We start from the raw sequence: 18,699 nt of genomic DNA, 5'->3' as shown, positions 1-18,699 counted from the left end.
ACCATTTTCTTAATTGTTATGGGTTTGTTTTTATAGGTCCTTTTCTTCTCTTGTGTTTCCCACTTAGAGAAGTTCCTTTAGCATTTGTCGTAGAGCTGGTTTGGTGGTACTGAATTCTCTTAGCTTTTGTTTGTCTGTAAAGCTTTTGATTTCTCTGTCAAATCTGAATGAGATCTTTGCCGGGTAGAGTAGTCTTGGTTGTAGGTTCTTCCCTTTCATCACTTTAAATATATTATTGTGCCACTCCCTTCTGGCTTGTAGAGTTTCTGCTGAGAAATCAGCTGTTAACCTTATGGCATTCCCTTGTATGTTATTTGTCGTTTTTCCTTTGTTGCTTTTAATAATTTTCCTTTGTCCTTAATTTTTCTCAGTTTGACTACTATGTGTCTCGGCGTGTTTCTCCTTGGGTTTATCCTGCCTGGGACTCTCTGCACTTCCTGGACCTGGGTGACTATTTCCTTTCCCACGTTAGGGAAATTTTTGACTATAATCTCTTCAAATATTTTCTCGGGTCTTTTCTCTGTCTCTTCTCCTTCTGGGACCCCTATAATGTGAATGTTGTCCCAGAGGTCTCTTCGGCTGTCTTCATTTCTTTTCATTCTTTTTTCTTTATTCTGTTCTTCAGCAGTGAATTCCACCATTCTGTCTTCTAGGTTACTTATCTGTTCTTCTGCCTCAGTTATTCTGCAATTGATTCCTTGTAGTGTACTTTTCATTTCAGTTATTGTATTGTTCATCTCTGTTTGTTTGTTCTTTAATTTTTCTAGGTCTTTGTTAAACATTTCTTTCATCTTCTCGATCTTTGCCTCCATTCTTTTTCTGAGGTCCTGGATCATCTGCACTATCATTGTTCTGAATTCTTTTTCTGAAGGTTTCCTATCTCCACTTCTTTTAGTTGTTTTTCTGGGGTTTTATCTTGTTCCTTCAGCTGGGACATAATCCTCTGCCTTTTCATTTTGTCTGTCTTTCTGTGATTGTGGTTTTTGTTCTGCAGGCTGCAGCATTGTAATTCTTCTCATGTCTGCTGTCTGCCCTCTGGTGGTTGAGGCTATCTAAGAGGCTCGTGCAAGCTTCCTGATGGGAGGGACTGGTGATGGGTAGAGCTAGGTGTTGCTCTGGTGGGAAGAGCTCAGTAAAACTTTAATCCGCTTGTCTGCTGATGGGTGGGACTGTGTTCCCTCGATGTTGGTTGTTTGGCCTGAGGCGACCCAGCACTGGAGCCTACGGGCTCTTTGGTGGGGCTAATGGAGGACTCCGGGAGGGCTCATACCAATGAGTACTTCCCATAACTTCTGCTGCCAGTGTCCTTGTCTGGGCAGTGAGCCACAGCCGCCCACCCCCACCTCTGCAGAAGACCCATCAACACTAGCAGGTAGGTCTGGTTCAGTCTCCCATGGGGTCACTGCTCCTTCCCCCTGGGTCCTGATGCACACACTTTGTGTGTGCCCTTCAAGAGTGGTGTCGCTGTTTCGCCCAGTCCTGTCGAAGTCCTGCAATCAAATCCTGCTAGCCTTCAAACTCCGATTCTCTGGGAATTCCTGTTGCTGGACCCCAGGTTGGGAAGCCTGATGTGGTGCTCAGGACCTTCACTCCAGTGGGTGGGCTTCTGTGGTATAATTGTTCTCCAGTTTGTGAGTCACCCACCCAGCGGTTATGGGATTTGATTTTATTGTGATTGCGCCCCTCCTACCGTCTCATTGCAACCTCTCCTTTGTCTTTGGATGTGGGGTATCTTTTTTAGTGAGTTCCAGTGTCTTCCTGTCAATGATTGTTCAGCAGTTAGTTGTGATTCCAGTGCTTTAGCAAGAGGGAGTTCTAAGTACTTTTAAATTTCCTTTGTGATCTCTTCTTTGATCCTTTGGTATTTAAGAATGTGTTAATTTCTACAAATTTGTAAATTTTCCAGCTTTCCTTCTCTTGTTAATTTCTAACTTCATTCATCTTATTGTGGTCAGAGAAGGTACTTTGTATGCTATCTCTCTTTTTAAGTCCACTGAGGCTTAGTTTGTAGCTTAACCTATGGGTCAGTCCTGGAAAATACCCCAAGTGCACTTCAGAAGAATGTGTGTTCCATTGTTGTTGTTGGGTAGAGTGTTCTGATATGTCTCCCCCTGTTCTGTTCCCCACAAGAATGGCCCACTGTCAGGTGGATCGGCCAAGACATAGGGGTCATTTCACTTGGAGGGAGCCCTGAACAAAAGGCTCCAGCAGCTTTATGGACCATGGGGTGGGGTTGGGGGTGGAGAGGGGAGAGAGTTAGGAGTGGGAAAGTACTCCAACTGGGGAGGGATGTCTTCAGTGTTTCCTTCTGACCACAAAGAGGCCTTGGCAGAGGTGTCTGAAGAAAACCTCTGCCCATGGTCCCTTATGCTAAAGAGACCTGGGAGTGGAAATTCTGGGCTGGGAATGCAAACATGCAAAGAGCATGGCCAGCCAGGGGCCCTGTGTCCTTGGCTGCAGCTCCCCTCAGAGACCCCAGTGCTCACCCACCCCTCATCTCCCTACCCTACCCCCACCCCGTGAGACCTGCAGGCCTGTGTGCAGGCCTGAAAAATCACACATGCGTTCTTAACAGGGAGCTGGGCTCCGCAGGAGTGTATGGGACAAGGATGCCAGGCCAGGAAGTGTGGGTGTCCCCCACAGGCAGGCATTCCTTGGCTTGTGGCTGCATCACTCCAGTCTCTGCCTCCATCTTCGCCTGGCCTTCTTCTCTCTGTGTCTGAATTTCCCTCTTCTTATAAGGACACCTGTCATTGGATTAGGGCCCACTCTACTCCAGTGTGACTTCCTCTTAACTAGTGGTGTCTGCAAAGACCCTATTTCCAAATAATGTCCCATTCACCGGTTACCAGGGGTTAGGGCTTGGACATGTCTTTCTGGGAGATACACAAGCATGCTCTAAGTGACCAGTCCCCTTGATTCAGTGTCTTTCTCCCCTAAACTGGGCAGAGCACACACTGCCAGAGTTTGCCTCTCTGAACCCATGTTTTGGATGGTCCTGTGATCGCAGCTTGTCCTGAGAGACATTCATGTTTCCGATTATGGCGAGTCAGGGCTGAGGGATGACCTTCTCCTGTCACACGCTGTGGGGTGCCTTTAATGCTTATTTCCAAGCTGTTGGGGCAGTGGGGGGTGGGCACCACCCGGGGGCCCAAGGCCATACGGCTGGATTCCTCTGTTCCCACCTGGCCGCTGCGGCACGGCCGTGGAGAAGAGCACACGGTTGTCCATCTTTCCGCAGTGATCCATCAGGCGAGGACACACTCAGCGTGCAGGTGCCCGACTCCATCACCAGCTGGGTGGGTGAGGCAGTGGGTCTGTCTGCCGAGAGGGGTCTGGGCATTGCTGAGCCCACTCTGCTGAAGACCTTCAAGCCCTTCTTCGTCGACTTCACCCTGCCCCCCAACGTGGTCCGCGGGGAGCAGGCCAAGATCCCGCTCAGCATCTACAACTACATGGACACTTGCATCGAGGTACCGAACCCACCCTCCATACACAGCCTTTCCCATCATGGGGGAGAGGGGTGGCAACCTTAATGGCAGGAGGCAGAGGGAGGTGGGGTCATCCTGGGGGGAGAGGTTGGAGGGGCACAGCACCTGGGGTGTGGGGCAGGCAGGGCGGAATGGGGTCATCCTGGAGGGCCGTGGGGGACAGCATCTGTGATATTAGTGAGGCAGAGGCTGGATGAGTCAGCTTCTACTTCACCAGCTGTCTACACCTGGGCAGGTTGGGGGTGGGAATGTGTGCATGGCGGGGTTAGAGGGTGACAGATGTGACGGAGCCACTGTCGTTTTCTCCTGACCCTGCGGGGGTGTGGGAGGGTGAGTATCATATGTAACGGCATGGAGTCAGGTGATCTCGGAGAGACAGCAGCAAGCAGTCTTGAAGCAGGGTCTTAGTTCTCTGCCCAGGAATTGGACCTGGGTAGCCTGGATGAAAACCAGGAATCCTAGCCACTAGACCACCAGGGGCCAGAGGCTAGAAGCAAAGTTTCCCTGGCTCTTGCCCTGTTTGAAAACTGAATTTCTCAAAGAGGCAAAACCTGCAAAAACAGGTGAAGTTTCTTATGAAAGACACAGCACAGCAAGTGGGAGAACACACAGAGAAACTGTTGTTTATTGAAGACAGAGCAAGGCAGAAGTACACACCCAGAGAGGAAGGGTGTGGGCATCCTCCCTAATGAGGAGGAGCGCAGTAAAGAGGCGGTTAAATCATTTATACAGGGCAGTTCTTCCCGGTCTTTGTTTACCTTTGGCCATTGTCTCGCTTCTCTTCCCACATCTGACCTGCCCTAGGACTCGCTCCAACATGCTTGCGTATCTTTTTGCCAAGATGGATTCTAGCACAGAGGCCTGTGGGAGGTTTGGCATCACCTATTATGGAGTGGTGCCCCCTCCTTTTTGACCCCTGAGGAGCCTTTCTGCGCATGTGTAGTCAGGGAGGTCTCCTTGACCTTAGGAGTGGTCATCTTATCTCTTTACTCCAGCAGAGCTCAGCTCCTGCCATTAACTTTGGCCTTGGAGTGCCTAGGGAAAACAAAGCTCCAATTTACTGGGCTTGACAAACTCCAGCTGTCCAGCCCAGGGGCCCCTCTACCTCCTACCTCAAATCTCCCCTGAGAGATGTGAACCCCAAGAAGTCTTTATTGGGAGGATAAAAGGCAACAGAGTCTGTCTTCTGTAGCTTCTTCAGGCTGGCAAGGGGCTGGTAGACCCTACCTAGTTGGGGTCACAGAGCTGTCGCCTTATCTCATCAAGGGGCCCCAGGGTGACTTCTCTTGTTATTCCAGCAGGATCTGTTTTGAGGAGTGGCTGTAATCTCTGCATCACCATGATCTTGATATGAAACTGCTGTAATCTGGAAGAGAAAAACTTAACAAGTAGATTAAAAGAAGGCAGGGGCCAAAGATCAGTAAAAGAATTATTGTAACCAGGGGCCATCTACCTCCTGCCTCACGGGGTCAGCAAATGTTCTCTGTAAAGGGCCAGATAGTAAATATTTCAGTCTTTGTCAGCCAGAGGGTCTCTGTTGCAGCTACCTTTGAACAGGAAAGCAGCCACAGATAATATACCCATGAATGGGCCTGGCTGTGTTCCCATAAATCTTTATTTCTGGATACTTGAAATGTGAATTTCATTTAATTTTCATGTGTCACAAAATACCATTCTTTTTTTAAAAAAATTCCCCCTCACCTCAATCATTGAAAAAAAAAAAAAAAACATGTAAAAACCATTCTTAGCTCCCTGGCCTCACAGAAACGGGCGATGGATCAGATTTGGGTCGGGTTGTACTGATCCCAGCACAGAGCTCCGAATCTCAGTTCCTACTTAAAAAATTGACCGGCCTTGGCCATGTTATTCCACCCATTGGTGTGTCAATTTCTACAAATGTCAAGCAGACAGGAGTCTTGACGGGTGGTTAAATGGGCTAGTCCACTTAGGTGCTAAGAACAGTGATCATGGACGTGCCGCAGATTTTGTTGATGCTGCTCTTGGGGTCTCAGGGCCTGCAGGGTGCTGTGCAGTGGGGAGGGGCGTGACTCCTTCTCAGAGGAGGTGGAAAGGCTACTGTATCAGTTTCTCGTGGCTGCCATAACAAAGTAGCAGAAACTGGGTGGTTTAAAACCATGAAAACGTATTGTCTCATAGCTCTGGAGGCTGGAGTCCAAGATCAAGGTGTGGGCAAGGTTGGCTTCTTCTTGAGGCTCTGAGGGACAGTCTGTCACTGACCTCTCTCCTTGCTTCTGGCAGCTGCCCCCAAATCCTTGGCGTTCTTTTGCCTTGTGGCTGCCACATTCCAATCTTTGCCTTGGTCTTCCCATGGCCTTCTTCTCTCTGTGTGTCTTCACATCATCTTCCTTCTGTGTATAGACATCTCTGTGTCCAAATTTCCTCTGAGAAGCGTCCCTGTCTTATTGGATTAGGGTCTACCCTAATGACCTCATTGAAACTTGATGACGTCTGCAGAGACCGTAGTTCCAAATGAGGTCACATTTATAGGTACCGGGGGTTAGGATTTCAACATATCTTCCCGGGGGACACCATTCAACCGGTAACAGCTACCCCAAGGAGGTGGGCTTGGGGATTTCAGACCCCGATGAGGAGGAGGGATGGCAGGCAATGTGGAGGGAGCCGTGAGGGCCAGGGTCAGGTGGGGGCAGGATAGGGAAGGGGTGTTTGGGGGCCTGGGCATCAGTGTGGCTGCAGGAGGGCAGGGGCACCCTCCTCCCCTGCCTTTGTAATCCTTTTGCACCATCTCAGCCTGGACGTCAGCTGGTGGGTGGCAGGAAGAGAGAGGAGGTGGGCTCCCAGAGTTAGGGGCAGTGCTCAGGAGTGGGAGCTGGGAGCCGAGGCTGCGAATGGAGGGGTGAGTGGGGTGCAGGGCCAGGGGTCTAGCTGGGAGCAAGCGTGCTTTCCGCGGGTTGGCATGGAGGTCAGGCTACAGGTCTCAGCCTCGCCCCAGCCAGCCGGGGGAGCCTGCTAACCTTGTCCTGGCCCTGCCCATGTGTGTGCACCCATCCCCCCACCCCCAAGGCTGCCGGCACATTCCCCACCAAGGGCAGAGATGGGAGGGGCAGCCCCAGGCCAAAGACACCGGAAACCAAGAGATTTTATCCACCCCCTGCCCAGATTTCTGGCTTTTCTTGAAAAACAAGGCCTTCTGGCCAGGGAGTGATTGGAATTTGCCACCTGAAGGGCGCCAGAGGCTGCTGGGGGTGGAGGTCCTGAGTGGAGGTGGAGGATCCCCCGTGGCACAGCTGTAGTCCCAGCGCACACGTGTCTCAGCATCCCCCAGACGACCCTTTGGACTTCAGCTTGCTGTCTCCATTTACCAGCGCACTTTGTCTCAGTTTCCTTATCTGGGTGTGAGAGATCTACCTTCACCCCCTGCCCCCTCGGCTATGTCTGTGATCATTTCTGAGCCTGGCCCAGAGTGGAGACAGCAGTGTTCTGAGTCTCCGAGTCTCAGCTCAGAGGCTGACCTTGAGCTTCCATGAAATCATTTACTCCTTTTTTCCTCTGCAAATTCTATACCTCTGCTGACTGATTACATCTACCCAAGAACATGTCGTGCAGAATGCCATATGCTGGCCCTGAGGCCAGTAAAGGACCCCTCACATTGCCTTCTGCCTGGCACAGTCCAGGTTTGAGGCTGGTATTTGCATTTGACTTCCCGATGCTTATCTGACTCTGTGGAAGAGCCACACGTAATGTACTGTCACACAGGAACTTCTGTCTTGGGTCTTTAATGAAAAGAAAATTCCAAGTGAAAAAAACAAGTGGTCAGTGCAGGTCTGGAATAGAAATGAAACACCCAGAGGCCACCAGAAAGGAATTCCTGCGTGTAAAATGTGAGCGATTCTAATTCATTCACTCAGAAGCAATCGCCCAATACCTGATGCGTGCCAGGCTCTGTGTGGGAATCTGAAGGCCCCAATGCTCAGGACGTGGGGTCTGCCTGAGCTCATCTGGAGCTCTGAGGCCACTAACTCGGTGGCCTTGGGCACGCATCTCTGTGCCCAGCGCTGGGTGGATGATTTTACCTGTATCATTATCAAGTGCCCACGTGGGCTGAGGAAGGAGGGGCTGTGATGGAATCATTCCCACTTGGGAAGCTCAGAGAAGCATCATCGTATGTTCAAGGTCCCCCAGGGGGTGAGGGGCAGACCTGTGTTAGAATTAGGTGTCGGGAATTGCGCAGCCGTCCAGTGGTTAGGACTCTGTGCTTCCACTGCAGGGGGCAGAGGTTCCATTCCTGGTTGGGGAACTAAGATCCCGCAAGCCGTGCCGCATGGTGAGGCCAGGAAAAAAAAAAAAGAATTAAGTGTCTACGGGAAGCCAGGGAGGCCCTGAGGAGGGGTGGCTCCCCTGAACGCCGAAGTCTTTGGGCGATGCTTAAGCTGGGCACCAGCTTCCAGGCATTCCTGGAAGAGGGAAGTGCAAGTATGTGCAAGTGACAGGCAGGAGGCAGCTTGGCCTGTCCCAGGATCTGCCCGTGACACAGTCTGGCTGGGCTTTAGGGTCTGGTTGGAAAAGCAGGAGAGAAGGGGGAAGCTTGTGCAGTCATCTGAGTGAGAGCCACTGAGTGAGAACCACGACAGTGGCCACACGGTGGCCTGGAGGGGGCCAAGGAGGACATGTGAGGGGCTCAGGGCAATCAGCCGGGATAAAGGTGCCCCCAAACCCAGAACCTTTATCATTCATCCTTTTTATGTAGCTTATGGCTAGGAGGAATAGGACCCTAGTAGGGTGGTCCCTAATCACAGGGTGGCCCCCAAGGGAGGCTCCCTCCTGAACTGCAGGCAGGCCCCCCAGGTGCCCATTTCAGCTCCTACCAAGCACTCGTGGTTGGCTTGTCAGCCGGAAGAAGGAAGCCCTGCCGGGCAGCAGGTGTGTCCAGGGATCACCACACGTCAATTTCAGGAACCGCCCTCCCCGCCGCACCCCTCCGCCCCAGCCTCCATGTGCTCGTCCTGAGATTCCAGGAAACTGGGCACATCCAGACCCTTCAGCCTGGACAGCGGGTTCCATCCAGCACCTGGAAAATGTATCTCACCGATGCTTGACGCTTGAATTTCTTCTTTCCTCCCTGGAAGAACTTTCTAGAAGAATGCTGTCTCGAGGGGAATGGGGGAGCCCCCAAAGCACCCTGCACCAACCGTTCTCATTCAGGTTCTACTGGGCCTGCCCTTGGGCAGGATTCAGATGCCGTCACACCTGCCACTGTAAAGCTTCCTTGTACACACCTGCATGTGTGTGTGACTTAGGCATGTCAAGGCTCTGAGGGCCAGGGATCGCTCTTGTCTGTTCAGATCTGTTTCTCGAGCTCCTAGCAGGGCTCCCGAACCCACCAGGTGCTGCATATGTGCTGGCTGGACAAATGCATGTGGAGCAAAGAGCCTGTTGTAGATTGAGGGTTATAAACACACACACATACACAACGTGCACGCCGAGAGATGGTGTGCACAAGCACACACGTGTAGAGAGCCATGCTTGCACATATGTGCAGAGACACTTGCCTTCACTCGCGTGCACTCACACATCGTGTAATGCTACGCCTACACACACAGGTGTGCACGCAGAGACACATGCGTGCACAGCACACACGTGACGCATACACGCGGGCACACCGAACTCTATTATGAGTCGGTGGACCTCAGTGGTTGGAGAGAGGGTCAGATGAAGTTCCCTGCAGGGCCTGCATGTGGAGTGGCCCCTCCTATCCCATGCTTGGCTAGAGAGACAGCCCTTGAATTGACCTTGGTCCCAAGGGAGAGCTGGACCAGTGACGGTGCAGGGGGCTGAGGGAAGGAGGGGGCTCCCAGCAGGACAATGGTAAGTAGTTTGTTCTGATCAGAAGTGGAAAGAGAGCCTCCCAAAGAGAGCGTGGCTTTGGGGGAAAGGCTGCCGGGGTGGACGGAGTGCAGTGGGCAGTGGGGTGTGCTGGGAGGGCACACAGATTCCGGGCACCGTGGTTCTCGCCACACTCTCCAGGTCTACGTGAAGATCTCAGTTCCCAAGGGCATCCAATTTGTCGGACATCCTGGCAAACGCCATCTGACCAAGAAGACGTGTGTGGTCCCCGGGGAGATGGAACCCTCCTGGGTGGTTCTGTCCTTTGGCGACCTGGGTCTCAGCAACATCACAGGTGAGGGTCATGTGCTTCTTTGGGCATCTCCACTCTCCAGGCCGCCAAGGGGTTCAGGTGCAGAGTCCAGGCACGGGTGAAGGGTCCGTGGGGCAGAAGATGAGATCAAGGGGGTAAGACAGCTGCTGGGGATGCAGGCCAGAGGGAATGATCAGGAGGTAGGGGGCCTCATCTGGGGGAAGCCGGTCTCTTAAGATGCCAAACCGATGCGGCACACACATGCGTGCACACACATCCAGCCTACAGCGTGCGCACACGCGCATGTGCACATACACACACGTATGTGCTCATGCACACCTGGGAAGCCTGGGACAAGGGTGGGGTACAGAACAGCGCCGGGGAGGGACCTGTTCTGAGAGCCAGCACCGAGTACTCAAATCTCCGCAGCCAAAGCCCTGGCTTACAGAGAAACGAGCTGCTGCCGGGATGGGAAGTCGGTCAGACCCCCGGAGGAGAATTACGCTGACAGGAGGGTCCCCTTTGGGAGGGATCACATCCGGCGCGGTGTGATGGTTGAGGTAAGCCTATGTCCTCACTCGAGGCACTTGGCCAGGGCCTGATGACCTCAACAGTGAGGTTGGGGCCGGAGAGTGTGGTCCCTTCCCAAGCCAGGGCCAGGGCAGCCCCCATGAGTCCTGCTGTGGGGCTTGGGGCAGGTGACGGGGCTGCCCTGCTGGAGGACTGCGGCATCCATCTCCTCTCCAAGGAGCAGAGCAGGCTTTGGTGAAGGGATTTGGGACTCACACGGGCTGCAGGGAAGTGTCCTCCTGACCCCCGGCTTGATCACCTTGGAGGGTGGTGTGCCTCTGTCTCCTGGCTGTCCGTTTGTCGATAGGCAATTATAGGGACCGTGACCCATCATTCAGAGGGTTGTCCTTGGAATGCCCGTGTGGGAAGGACACGGAGCCTCCTCCAGCAGCGGCGCCCAGACCACGCCCCCCATCCACCCCCACCTCCGCCCCCCCGACCCATCCCCGAGCTGTGAATCTGGGATCTGCCACTTACGCGTGGGGCTCAGCGAGTGTCTTGTTATTCCGACTCTGCTCTGTAAGACTGGGACGCTCACACTCACCCCATAGCGTGGGGAAGTTTGGAGAATGCACACGGCGCTTCACAGTGCTGGGCTTGCAGCAGCAATGCCCCATCTTTTTTGGGCTGCTCAGATGTATCAGAGCCCAGAGCTCTGGAGAGACTCCTGTTTAGTGCTGCATGGAGAGCACACAGCAGCCCCACTGAAGTTCCTCACAGTGGCCCCGAGTCTCTGCCCCTCCCCAGTAGCCCAGCTGCAAACAGCCGCCCTCCCTCCCGGCTGCGGTCCTGGCAGAGCTGAGCACAAATGGTTTCCATCAGCGCCTGGAGTCACACATGGCGCTGGGCGGAACTCCTGGAGGTCGATGGGTTACTGCTGCAGCTTTGTTGACACGACGTGATGGAGTCCTCCGGTACGAGTGTGTCATCAGATGAGGCACGCGATCTCTGTGAGCCAGCAGGATAGGATGGCCTCAACAGGAAATGCAGAGACCCCTGGTGACCCTTTGCACAGCCTGAGCATGCTCCCTGGACCACAGCCTGCCCTACCTCAGTCCAAGGAGGCAGCGAGCCCCGCAGTGCGGCCAGCCTGACCTGGAGGCCTGGAGCTCTTGTCTCCTTCCTCTGCAGGAGGAATTTCTAGATGCACAGAGAAGGATTCTCTTATCCTCAAGCCTTTCCTCCCTTTCATGCTGTTCAGCAGTGTCCTATGTCTGCAGCATCCACTGGTCCAGCTCTGTACAGACAGCACTGGAGGACAGGAGGTATGAGTTAGGCATCAGAAGACTTTAAATGTCAATGCAAAAAAATGAAGCGTGAATTAGAAAAGTGGATTTATGAAATAGGAGGCACTGGGTGCACGGCTTCTCCCATCTCATCCCACCACAGAGCTCTGAGTGCGTGGGTCGCTCGCTCCATCAGTTATACGATGGACCCTCCCAAGACACCACATGCCACCTGCCGGGCAGGAGTCTGAATACAACAGAAAGGCCATTCCTGAGAGACACGTGGTGGGGAAGCAGGTGATGGCCGAGCTGTCGTGGGTGTGTATCAGGAAGAGGGGCGGCGAACGCCATCCCTCCTGGGTCCCCAGCTGGCCCAGGGGATTGTGACCTTTTGCATTTCTGCTGGAAGGCTGAGAGCCTTCCATCACCCCACCGTGTCTCAGTGAAGTTCACAGGATCAAAGAGGAGGCCAACATAATTCAGACCCATGAGGGGAGCCTGGCGGGCATCACAGGAGTGAGAGGAAGTCTGCTTTCTTGGCTGGGGGTGGGCTCTGGATTGAGAGCCCTGGGTTCAACCATGAAACGGCTGGACGGTTAAATGAGAGTGCGTGGAAGGCATCTCTTGATGCCTGGCCTGAGTGCTAAAGAAAAGTGATCTGGGGTCATCCAGGCATTTATAATGGTCAACTGGGGGAACCTGGACATAAACCAGGGGCACTCTTTCCATTTTAGGATATGTCCATCAGCTGATGAATGGATAAATGTGGTGCAAGGAGATCCAGTTACCCAATACCATGGAATATTACTCAGTCATAAAAAGGAATGAAGCACTGATTCATGCAACAATGTAGATGAACCTTGAAAACATTGTGCTGAGTGAAAGAAGCCAGACACAAAAGGCCACATAGTGTATGATCCTATTTACATGACATGTCCAGAATAGATAAATCCATAGAACAGACAAGAATGAAGCACTGATCTGTGCTATAAGGTTGTAGAAAAGTCTTGCCAGGGGTAATAATAATGACATCATGCAGTGACCATGTTTTGGAACCTGGTCAGGAGCTGCCTTGAGCACGGAGGTGAAGGAGATTGGAACCCAGGATCAGCTAAAAGCCAGGGCAGCGTGGAGGAGAGAGGCTGGCACCAGGGTCCCCTCTGAGTTGAGCCAGAAAAGAAGACAGGGTGGAGTGGCCACGAGCGGCCCCATTGGCTGCTTCAGAGGCTATGCTGGGGGTGGGGGGGTGTCCAGGAGGCCCTGGATGGTCAGCCAGAGCCAGAAGGCATGCTCAGCACCAGCAGAAGCGCTCAGATTCTGTCTCTGGGTTTTTGCCTGTTCTGGACATTTCATATAAATGGAACCATACACCATGTGGCCTTTCCTGTCTGGCTTCTTTCACTTAGCATGATGTTTTTGAGGTCCATTTACATTGTAGCATGTGTCAGTGCTTCATCCCTTTTCACGGTTGTATAATGTTCCATCGTATGCACGGACCACATTTTGTTTATCCATTCATCCATTGATAGACACCCGAGTTGTGAATCATTTTTATGATTGTATAGCTATCATGGGCTTACAATGGCCAGGCCCCGTCCAGTGACTCAACCCCTTATCCAACAAGGGTCTGAGCTGATAGATCGGTGAGGGGGTTGCTGAAGTCCGAGCAAAATCTCGGGGGCTCACCCTGGAGCCTGTGGCTGAGCAGATGGCCTGTGGGCTCCATGTCAGGCCTTCTGGGTGTGAGATGACAGTCCGGCTGGTGGACAGCTCAGCATCATCCACAAGGGTGTGCTTGGCCTCTCGGTGCCAACCACGGGTGATTTTGCTAAAGGTTTGCTAGCGAGGTGTGCAGTGTGGGTGTCAGGTTGTGGTTTGCGTGGGTGAGGCAGGACCCCAGTGCAGGCCCCTGGGCGTGGCTCCAGGATGATAGCAGGAAGTGGACGTGATCCAGACAGGTGCCTCCTGGACTCATCAGCACAGGCCCAGGATGGATGACGCCCATCTTTGCAGCTTCAACAGAGGACTGGGGGCGGGGGTGGGGGGAAGGGGGGGGATGAGAAACTCTAACAAGAGCTGACTGTTCAGTAGCACTGAGAAGATGCCAGGCTCTGTCTGAAATACACCTAACCCTCACATCGCGGTGAGGTCGGTACCTTCATCACCCCCATCTTAGAGATGACAAATAGAGGTCCAGAGAGGTTAACTGAGTGGCCCTCGGTCACCCAGCAAGGAGTGGGTGTATTAGTCAGGGTGCTGCGGATAAACAGAGCCAATAGGACATATACATTTCTCTAGGAGGTGATTTATTATAAGCAATTGGCTTACACGATCATGGAGGCTGAGAAGTCCCCATGGAGGCTGAGAAGCCTGCCGTCTGTGAGTTTGAAGGCCAGAAGCATCGAGGGCAGAGAAGATTGATGCCCCAACTCAAGCAGTCTGGCAGAGAGAGAATTCATCCTTCCTCTGCCTTTTGTTGTATTTGGGCCCTCAATGGAGTGTCTGGGGGCCACCACGTTGGGGAGGGCCACCTGCATCACTGTCCACCAATTCAAATGCTGACTCCTTTAAGACATGTCCTCACAGGTATGCCCAGGAGTAACATTTGACCAGATGTTGAGGCATCCCCTGGCTTACACAAGTTGGCAGATAAAAAAAGACCCTCACGGTAGGAGGAGCTGGGACCCCAGGAGGCTGCCTGGCTGCAGTGGCCAAGCATTAACCGTCTGAGGTCTGACCTCAGGTGGCCCCAGCTCACCGATTTGCTGATGGTGCTAAAAGAGATCTGGAAAAGTGAGAGCCCCACAGGGGCCATTCTGGTCAGACGAAAGCCCACAAGGTGTATCGGGTTAAATTCCCAGTGCTCCCTTTTAAGAGAACAAGCCAGGACTTCCCTGGCAGTCCAATGGTTAAGACTCCACGCTTCCACTGCAGGGGGCACGGGTTCGATCCCTGGTCAGGGGATGTTCCTCATTGCCATGTGGTGTGGCCAAAAATAGATACATTTTTTAAAAAAAAATAAATAAATAAGAGAACAAGCCAGCTGCCTTCTGCTATTTGGGGGACGTTGTGGAAGGGGTGGAAGCAGGAGCATGATGGACAGGAGACGAGGGATGCATCGGACAGTGGGACAGAGACCCCGTCTTTGGCAGACCTGGGTGCCCCCTTCTCAGTGCTCTTGGACACTGGATGGGGCCTCAGATCCTGGCAGCCTTCGAGTCATAGTGTTCTCTGCGCAGAGGGAGAAGCTGGGCTTGGAGCTGGGCCAAAGGGGTGGCTGGGAGGGTAGGATGGGGGTGTGAGAAGCATGATAAGTCCAGGAGCGGTTGGTGAGTTTGTTTGACTAGAGCCCAGAGAAGGGGAAGTGAGCCTCAGTTTCCCTATCTGGGCATGGGAGGTAGGTGACCTGGTCCATCTCTGTGCACCTGTGGTCGTGGTATCACCCTGCGGGATCCACACTCAGAGCTGCTGCCGTGGGAGGGCGGCTTCGCCCTTGCACTGGCTGCCGCCCCCCATTTCTCAGTTCTTCCCATTTCTCTGTTTCAGCCTGAAGGAGCCCCCCGGTCATACACCTACAGCGCTTTCTTCTGTCCCAATGGTGAGTTCCCATGCCCACCCTGCCAAGGACTTTGGCCCTTACCCCTGCACTTTTGCAGCTTTCCTGCTGCTGAGTGGACACCCACCATCCCTGGGAGCTGGGGACACAGCAGCAAAGCACTGATATGTCCCATTTGGGGGCACCTGTAAGCCAGAGTGAGGACTGGGCATCTGCCACGCAGGAAGTGAGCACATACGATGGTAGACTGCAGGCACCAATGAGAAGAGACTGCCGTCAGGGGTAGGGCCGTCCTTGGGCCCTGGATGAGGAGCCCAGGGTCTGGGGAAGGGAGGTCTTAGAGTCACATCATGGGAAAGCTGTGGGAATGAGGGTGACCCAGAACCCAGGGATAGCAGAGGAGGATGTGGGAAATTAAGGTGGGTTCCAGAAAGTGCGAGATCTGGAGTCCACCTTGATCCCCTGAAATTGACATTATACCTGCCCACGATCTGTGAACAGGAAATGGGCACAGAGTGCCCAGTGGGTGGAGTGGCCAGACAAAGGCCTGTCCACACCTCTGCCTTGTGGGGTCAGGGCAGTGCTGGGAGGAACATGAGTCTGAGCTGCCTACGGGAGGGTCTGCCCCTTCCCCATCCAGTCCCTCCACAAAGAGCCCTCCAGCTTGGAGGTTGGGCTGGGCCTGGCACTGGGCACCCACCTGGCAGGTTTTGCCAAGAGGCACAGCAGAGGATCTGAAGTGGAGTCCCCTGGTGATGCCTACCCCCTAGGTGTACCACCTCCTTGTTCCCAAAGCATTCAGCACAACAGGTCCCCTGACCCACAGCACACTCTGGACACAGGCTTCCTTTTAACATCCCCACTCCCTTTTTTCAGTAAATAGCAATATATCACATATGTGCTCAAATGAGTTTTGACAATGGTGCACAAGCAATTCCATGGAGGATGGAGAACCTTCTCAACAAACGATGCTAGAGCAATTGGACCTCCATTGGCAAAAACATGAAATTCGACTGAAAGATCATACCTTATACAAGAATTAACTCAAAACGGAGCACGAACTTACATGTAAAACTGTACAACTTCTAGAAAAAAAAACATGGGAGGAGTCTTTGGGATCTAGGGCTAGGTAAAGAATTCTTAGACATACTACCAAAAGTATGAACGTCAAAAGGAAACATTGATAAATGGACCTCATCAAAATGAAAAATGTTTGCTCTGTGAAAGATGCTGTTAACGGGGGGAAATTCAAGTTACTGACTGGAAGAGAATATTTCCAAACCCAGATCTGACAAAGGACTAGGATCTAGAATATATAAAGAGCTCTCAAAATTTAACAGTAAATAAAACAAACAATCCAATTAGAAAATGGACAAAAGAAATAAACAGTTCACCGAAGATGTACAGATGGCAAATGAACACATGAAAAGGTGCTCGACGTTGTTAACCATTACAGAAATACACATTGAAATGCAGTGAGTTATCAGTACACACCTACCAGAATGCCTAAATAAAAAGTAGAGATAGCACCAAAAGATGGCCAGGATGTGGAGACACTGGATCTCTCACACATTGCTGGTGGGAATGTAAAGTGGTACAGTCACTGCTGGTGGTTTCTTAGAACAGTTTGGTGGTTTCTTAAAAGACAGCATGCCATCAGCATACCCACCAGTAACTACACTCTTAGGCATTTATCCCAGAGAAATGAAGACTTAATGTTCACACAAAAACCTGTATACGACTGTTCATATCAGCTTTATCTGCAATAGCCTCAAACTGAAAACAGTCTAGATGTCCTTCAGTGGCTGAATGGTTAAAAAATTGTGGTCCATCCATATCTTAGAATACTATCCAGAATAAAAGGGAAGAAACTATTGATAACATGCAGCAACTTGGATGAAGTGGATTGAGTAAAAAAAAAAAAAAAAAATCCTAAAAGGGTACATAAAAGATTCTGTTTATATGACATTTTCAAAATGACAAAATTTTAGAGATGGTTGTCATATTCTTGGTTGTTAGGGCAAGGAGAAAGGGGGTGTGTGTGATGATAAAATGGCAACATTAATTTTTCTCCCATAAAATAAAATTGGAGAAATCTGAATGAGGATTGTAACAGTGCCAATATCCTGTTAGTGATACTATACTAGAATTTTGTGAGATGTTACCATTGGGGAAACTGGGTCAAGAGTACACAGATTTCTCTGTGTTATTTCTTAGAGTCACATATAAATCTATAATTATCTCAGTAAAATTTAGATTAAAAACGTTTTAAAAAAGCAATGCATGTGTACAAATACCATATGATTCCACTTACATGAGCTCTCTAGAGTAGTCAAAATCACAGGGTCAGAAAGTAGAGTGGTGGTTGCCAGGGGCTGGGGGGAGGGGAAAATGGGGGTTTATTGTTTAATGAGTAGAGAGCTTCAGTTTTACAAGATGAAAAGAGTTCTTGAGGTGGATGGTGGTGATGTTTGCACAATGTGAATGTATTTAATGCCACTGAACTGTACATTTAAAGATGGTTAAGATGGCAAATTTTACATTGTGTGTATTTTACCATAATTTTAAAAATTGGGAAAGGAAAAAGCAATACCTGTGTATTAGAGAAAATTTAGAAAGAGAGAAAGACAGAAACTGTCTCCTCTGGTTCATACCCAAAGATGACCTCTATTGACATTTTGTTGTATTCACTTTCATAGGATTGATTATTGTTTGTTTTAGCATAGTTGTGACTCATGAGCTATGTAATTTTTTTTTTTTTTTTTGGTACACGGGCCTCTCACTGTTGTGGCCTCTCCTGTTGCGGAGCACAGGCTCCGGACACGCAGGCTCAGCGGCCATGGCTCACAGGCCCAGCCGCTCCGCGGCATGTGGGATCTTCCCGGACCGGGGCACGAACCCGCGTCCCCTGCATCGGCAGGCAGACTCTCAACCACTGTGCCACCAGGGAAGCCCAAGCTATGTAATTTTATATCTTGCCTTTCTCACTTAACACATCCTGAGAACTTTTCCTTGTTATTGTGAAGTCATTATAAACAGCATTTCAAAACAGCTTCAGTATGCTCCATCAAATGACTGCTCCAAAATTTGATCATTATGGAACATTTTGAAACATTATTGGACATTTATATATTGTTTGTACTTCTTATATCATAATCAACATTAGGCCGAATATATTTGTATTCAAAGTAAGGTCAGTAACATTTTAACATGTTTATTGAGGTATAATTGACATACAATAAATTGGACATATTTTAAGGGTAGTTTGATAAATGTTGACATGTGTGTACAGCTGTGAAGCCATCACCACAATTAAGATAATGAAGATTTCCATTAACCCTAAAATCACATCACTTTGAAATCTCTCACCCTGTCCACTCTTGTCACTAGGGAACCACTGATCTGCTTTCTTTCTCTATAGATTACTTTGCACTTTCTAGAATTTTACATAAATGGAATCATATGGAATGTTCTCTTTTTGTCTGGCCTCTTTCACTCAGCATAATAATTTTGAGATTCAACTATACTGTGTGTGTCAATAATTCAGTCATTTTAAGGCTGAGTAGGAGTCCATTGGATGGATGTGTCACACTTTGTTTATCCATTCACTTATTGATGGTCATTCAAGTTATTTCCCGTTTGGGGCTATTTCATATAAAGCTGCTATGAACATTCATGCACAAGTCTTTGTATGGGTGATGTGTTTTCCTTTCTGTCTCTCTCTCTTTTTTTTTTTTTTTT

General features: G+C 50.8%; 1 protein-coding gene across 1 annotated transcript in view; it reads left to right on the top strand.

Moving 5' to 3' along the window:
• CPAMD8 (C3 and PZP like alpha-2-macroglobulin domain containing 8) overlaps positions 1–18,699 on the top strand; it is a 99,604-nt gene that overhangs the window by 49,203 nt on the left and 31,702 nt on the right. Inside the window, exons 20-23 of the mRNA XM_024134306.2 lie at positions 3,242–3,473; positions 9,495–9,648; positions 10,036–10,166; positions 14,949–15,000. Coding sequence (XP_023990074.2) covers positions 3,242–3,473; positions 9,495–9,648; positions 10,036–10,166; positions 14,949–15,000 — 569 coding nt within the window. The remainder of the gene's footprint in view (positions 1–3,241; positions 3,474–9,494; positions 9,649–10,035; positions 10,167–14,948; positions 15,001–18,699) is intronic.

Source organism: Physeter macrocephalus, chromosome 2 (assembly GCF_002837175.3).
Source record: "Physeter macrocephalus isolate SW-GA chromosome 2, ASM283717v5, whole genome shotgun sequence".
Classification (NCBI taxonomy): Eukaryota; Metazoa; Chordata; class Mammalia; order Artiodactyla; family Physeteridae; genus Physeter; species Physeter macrocephalus.
Note: the sequence above shows the minus strand (reverse complement) of the source record. Positions and strands in the feature narration are given on the sequence as shown.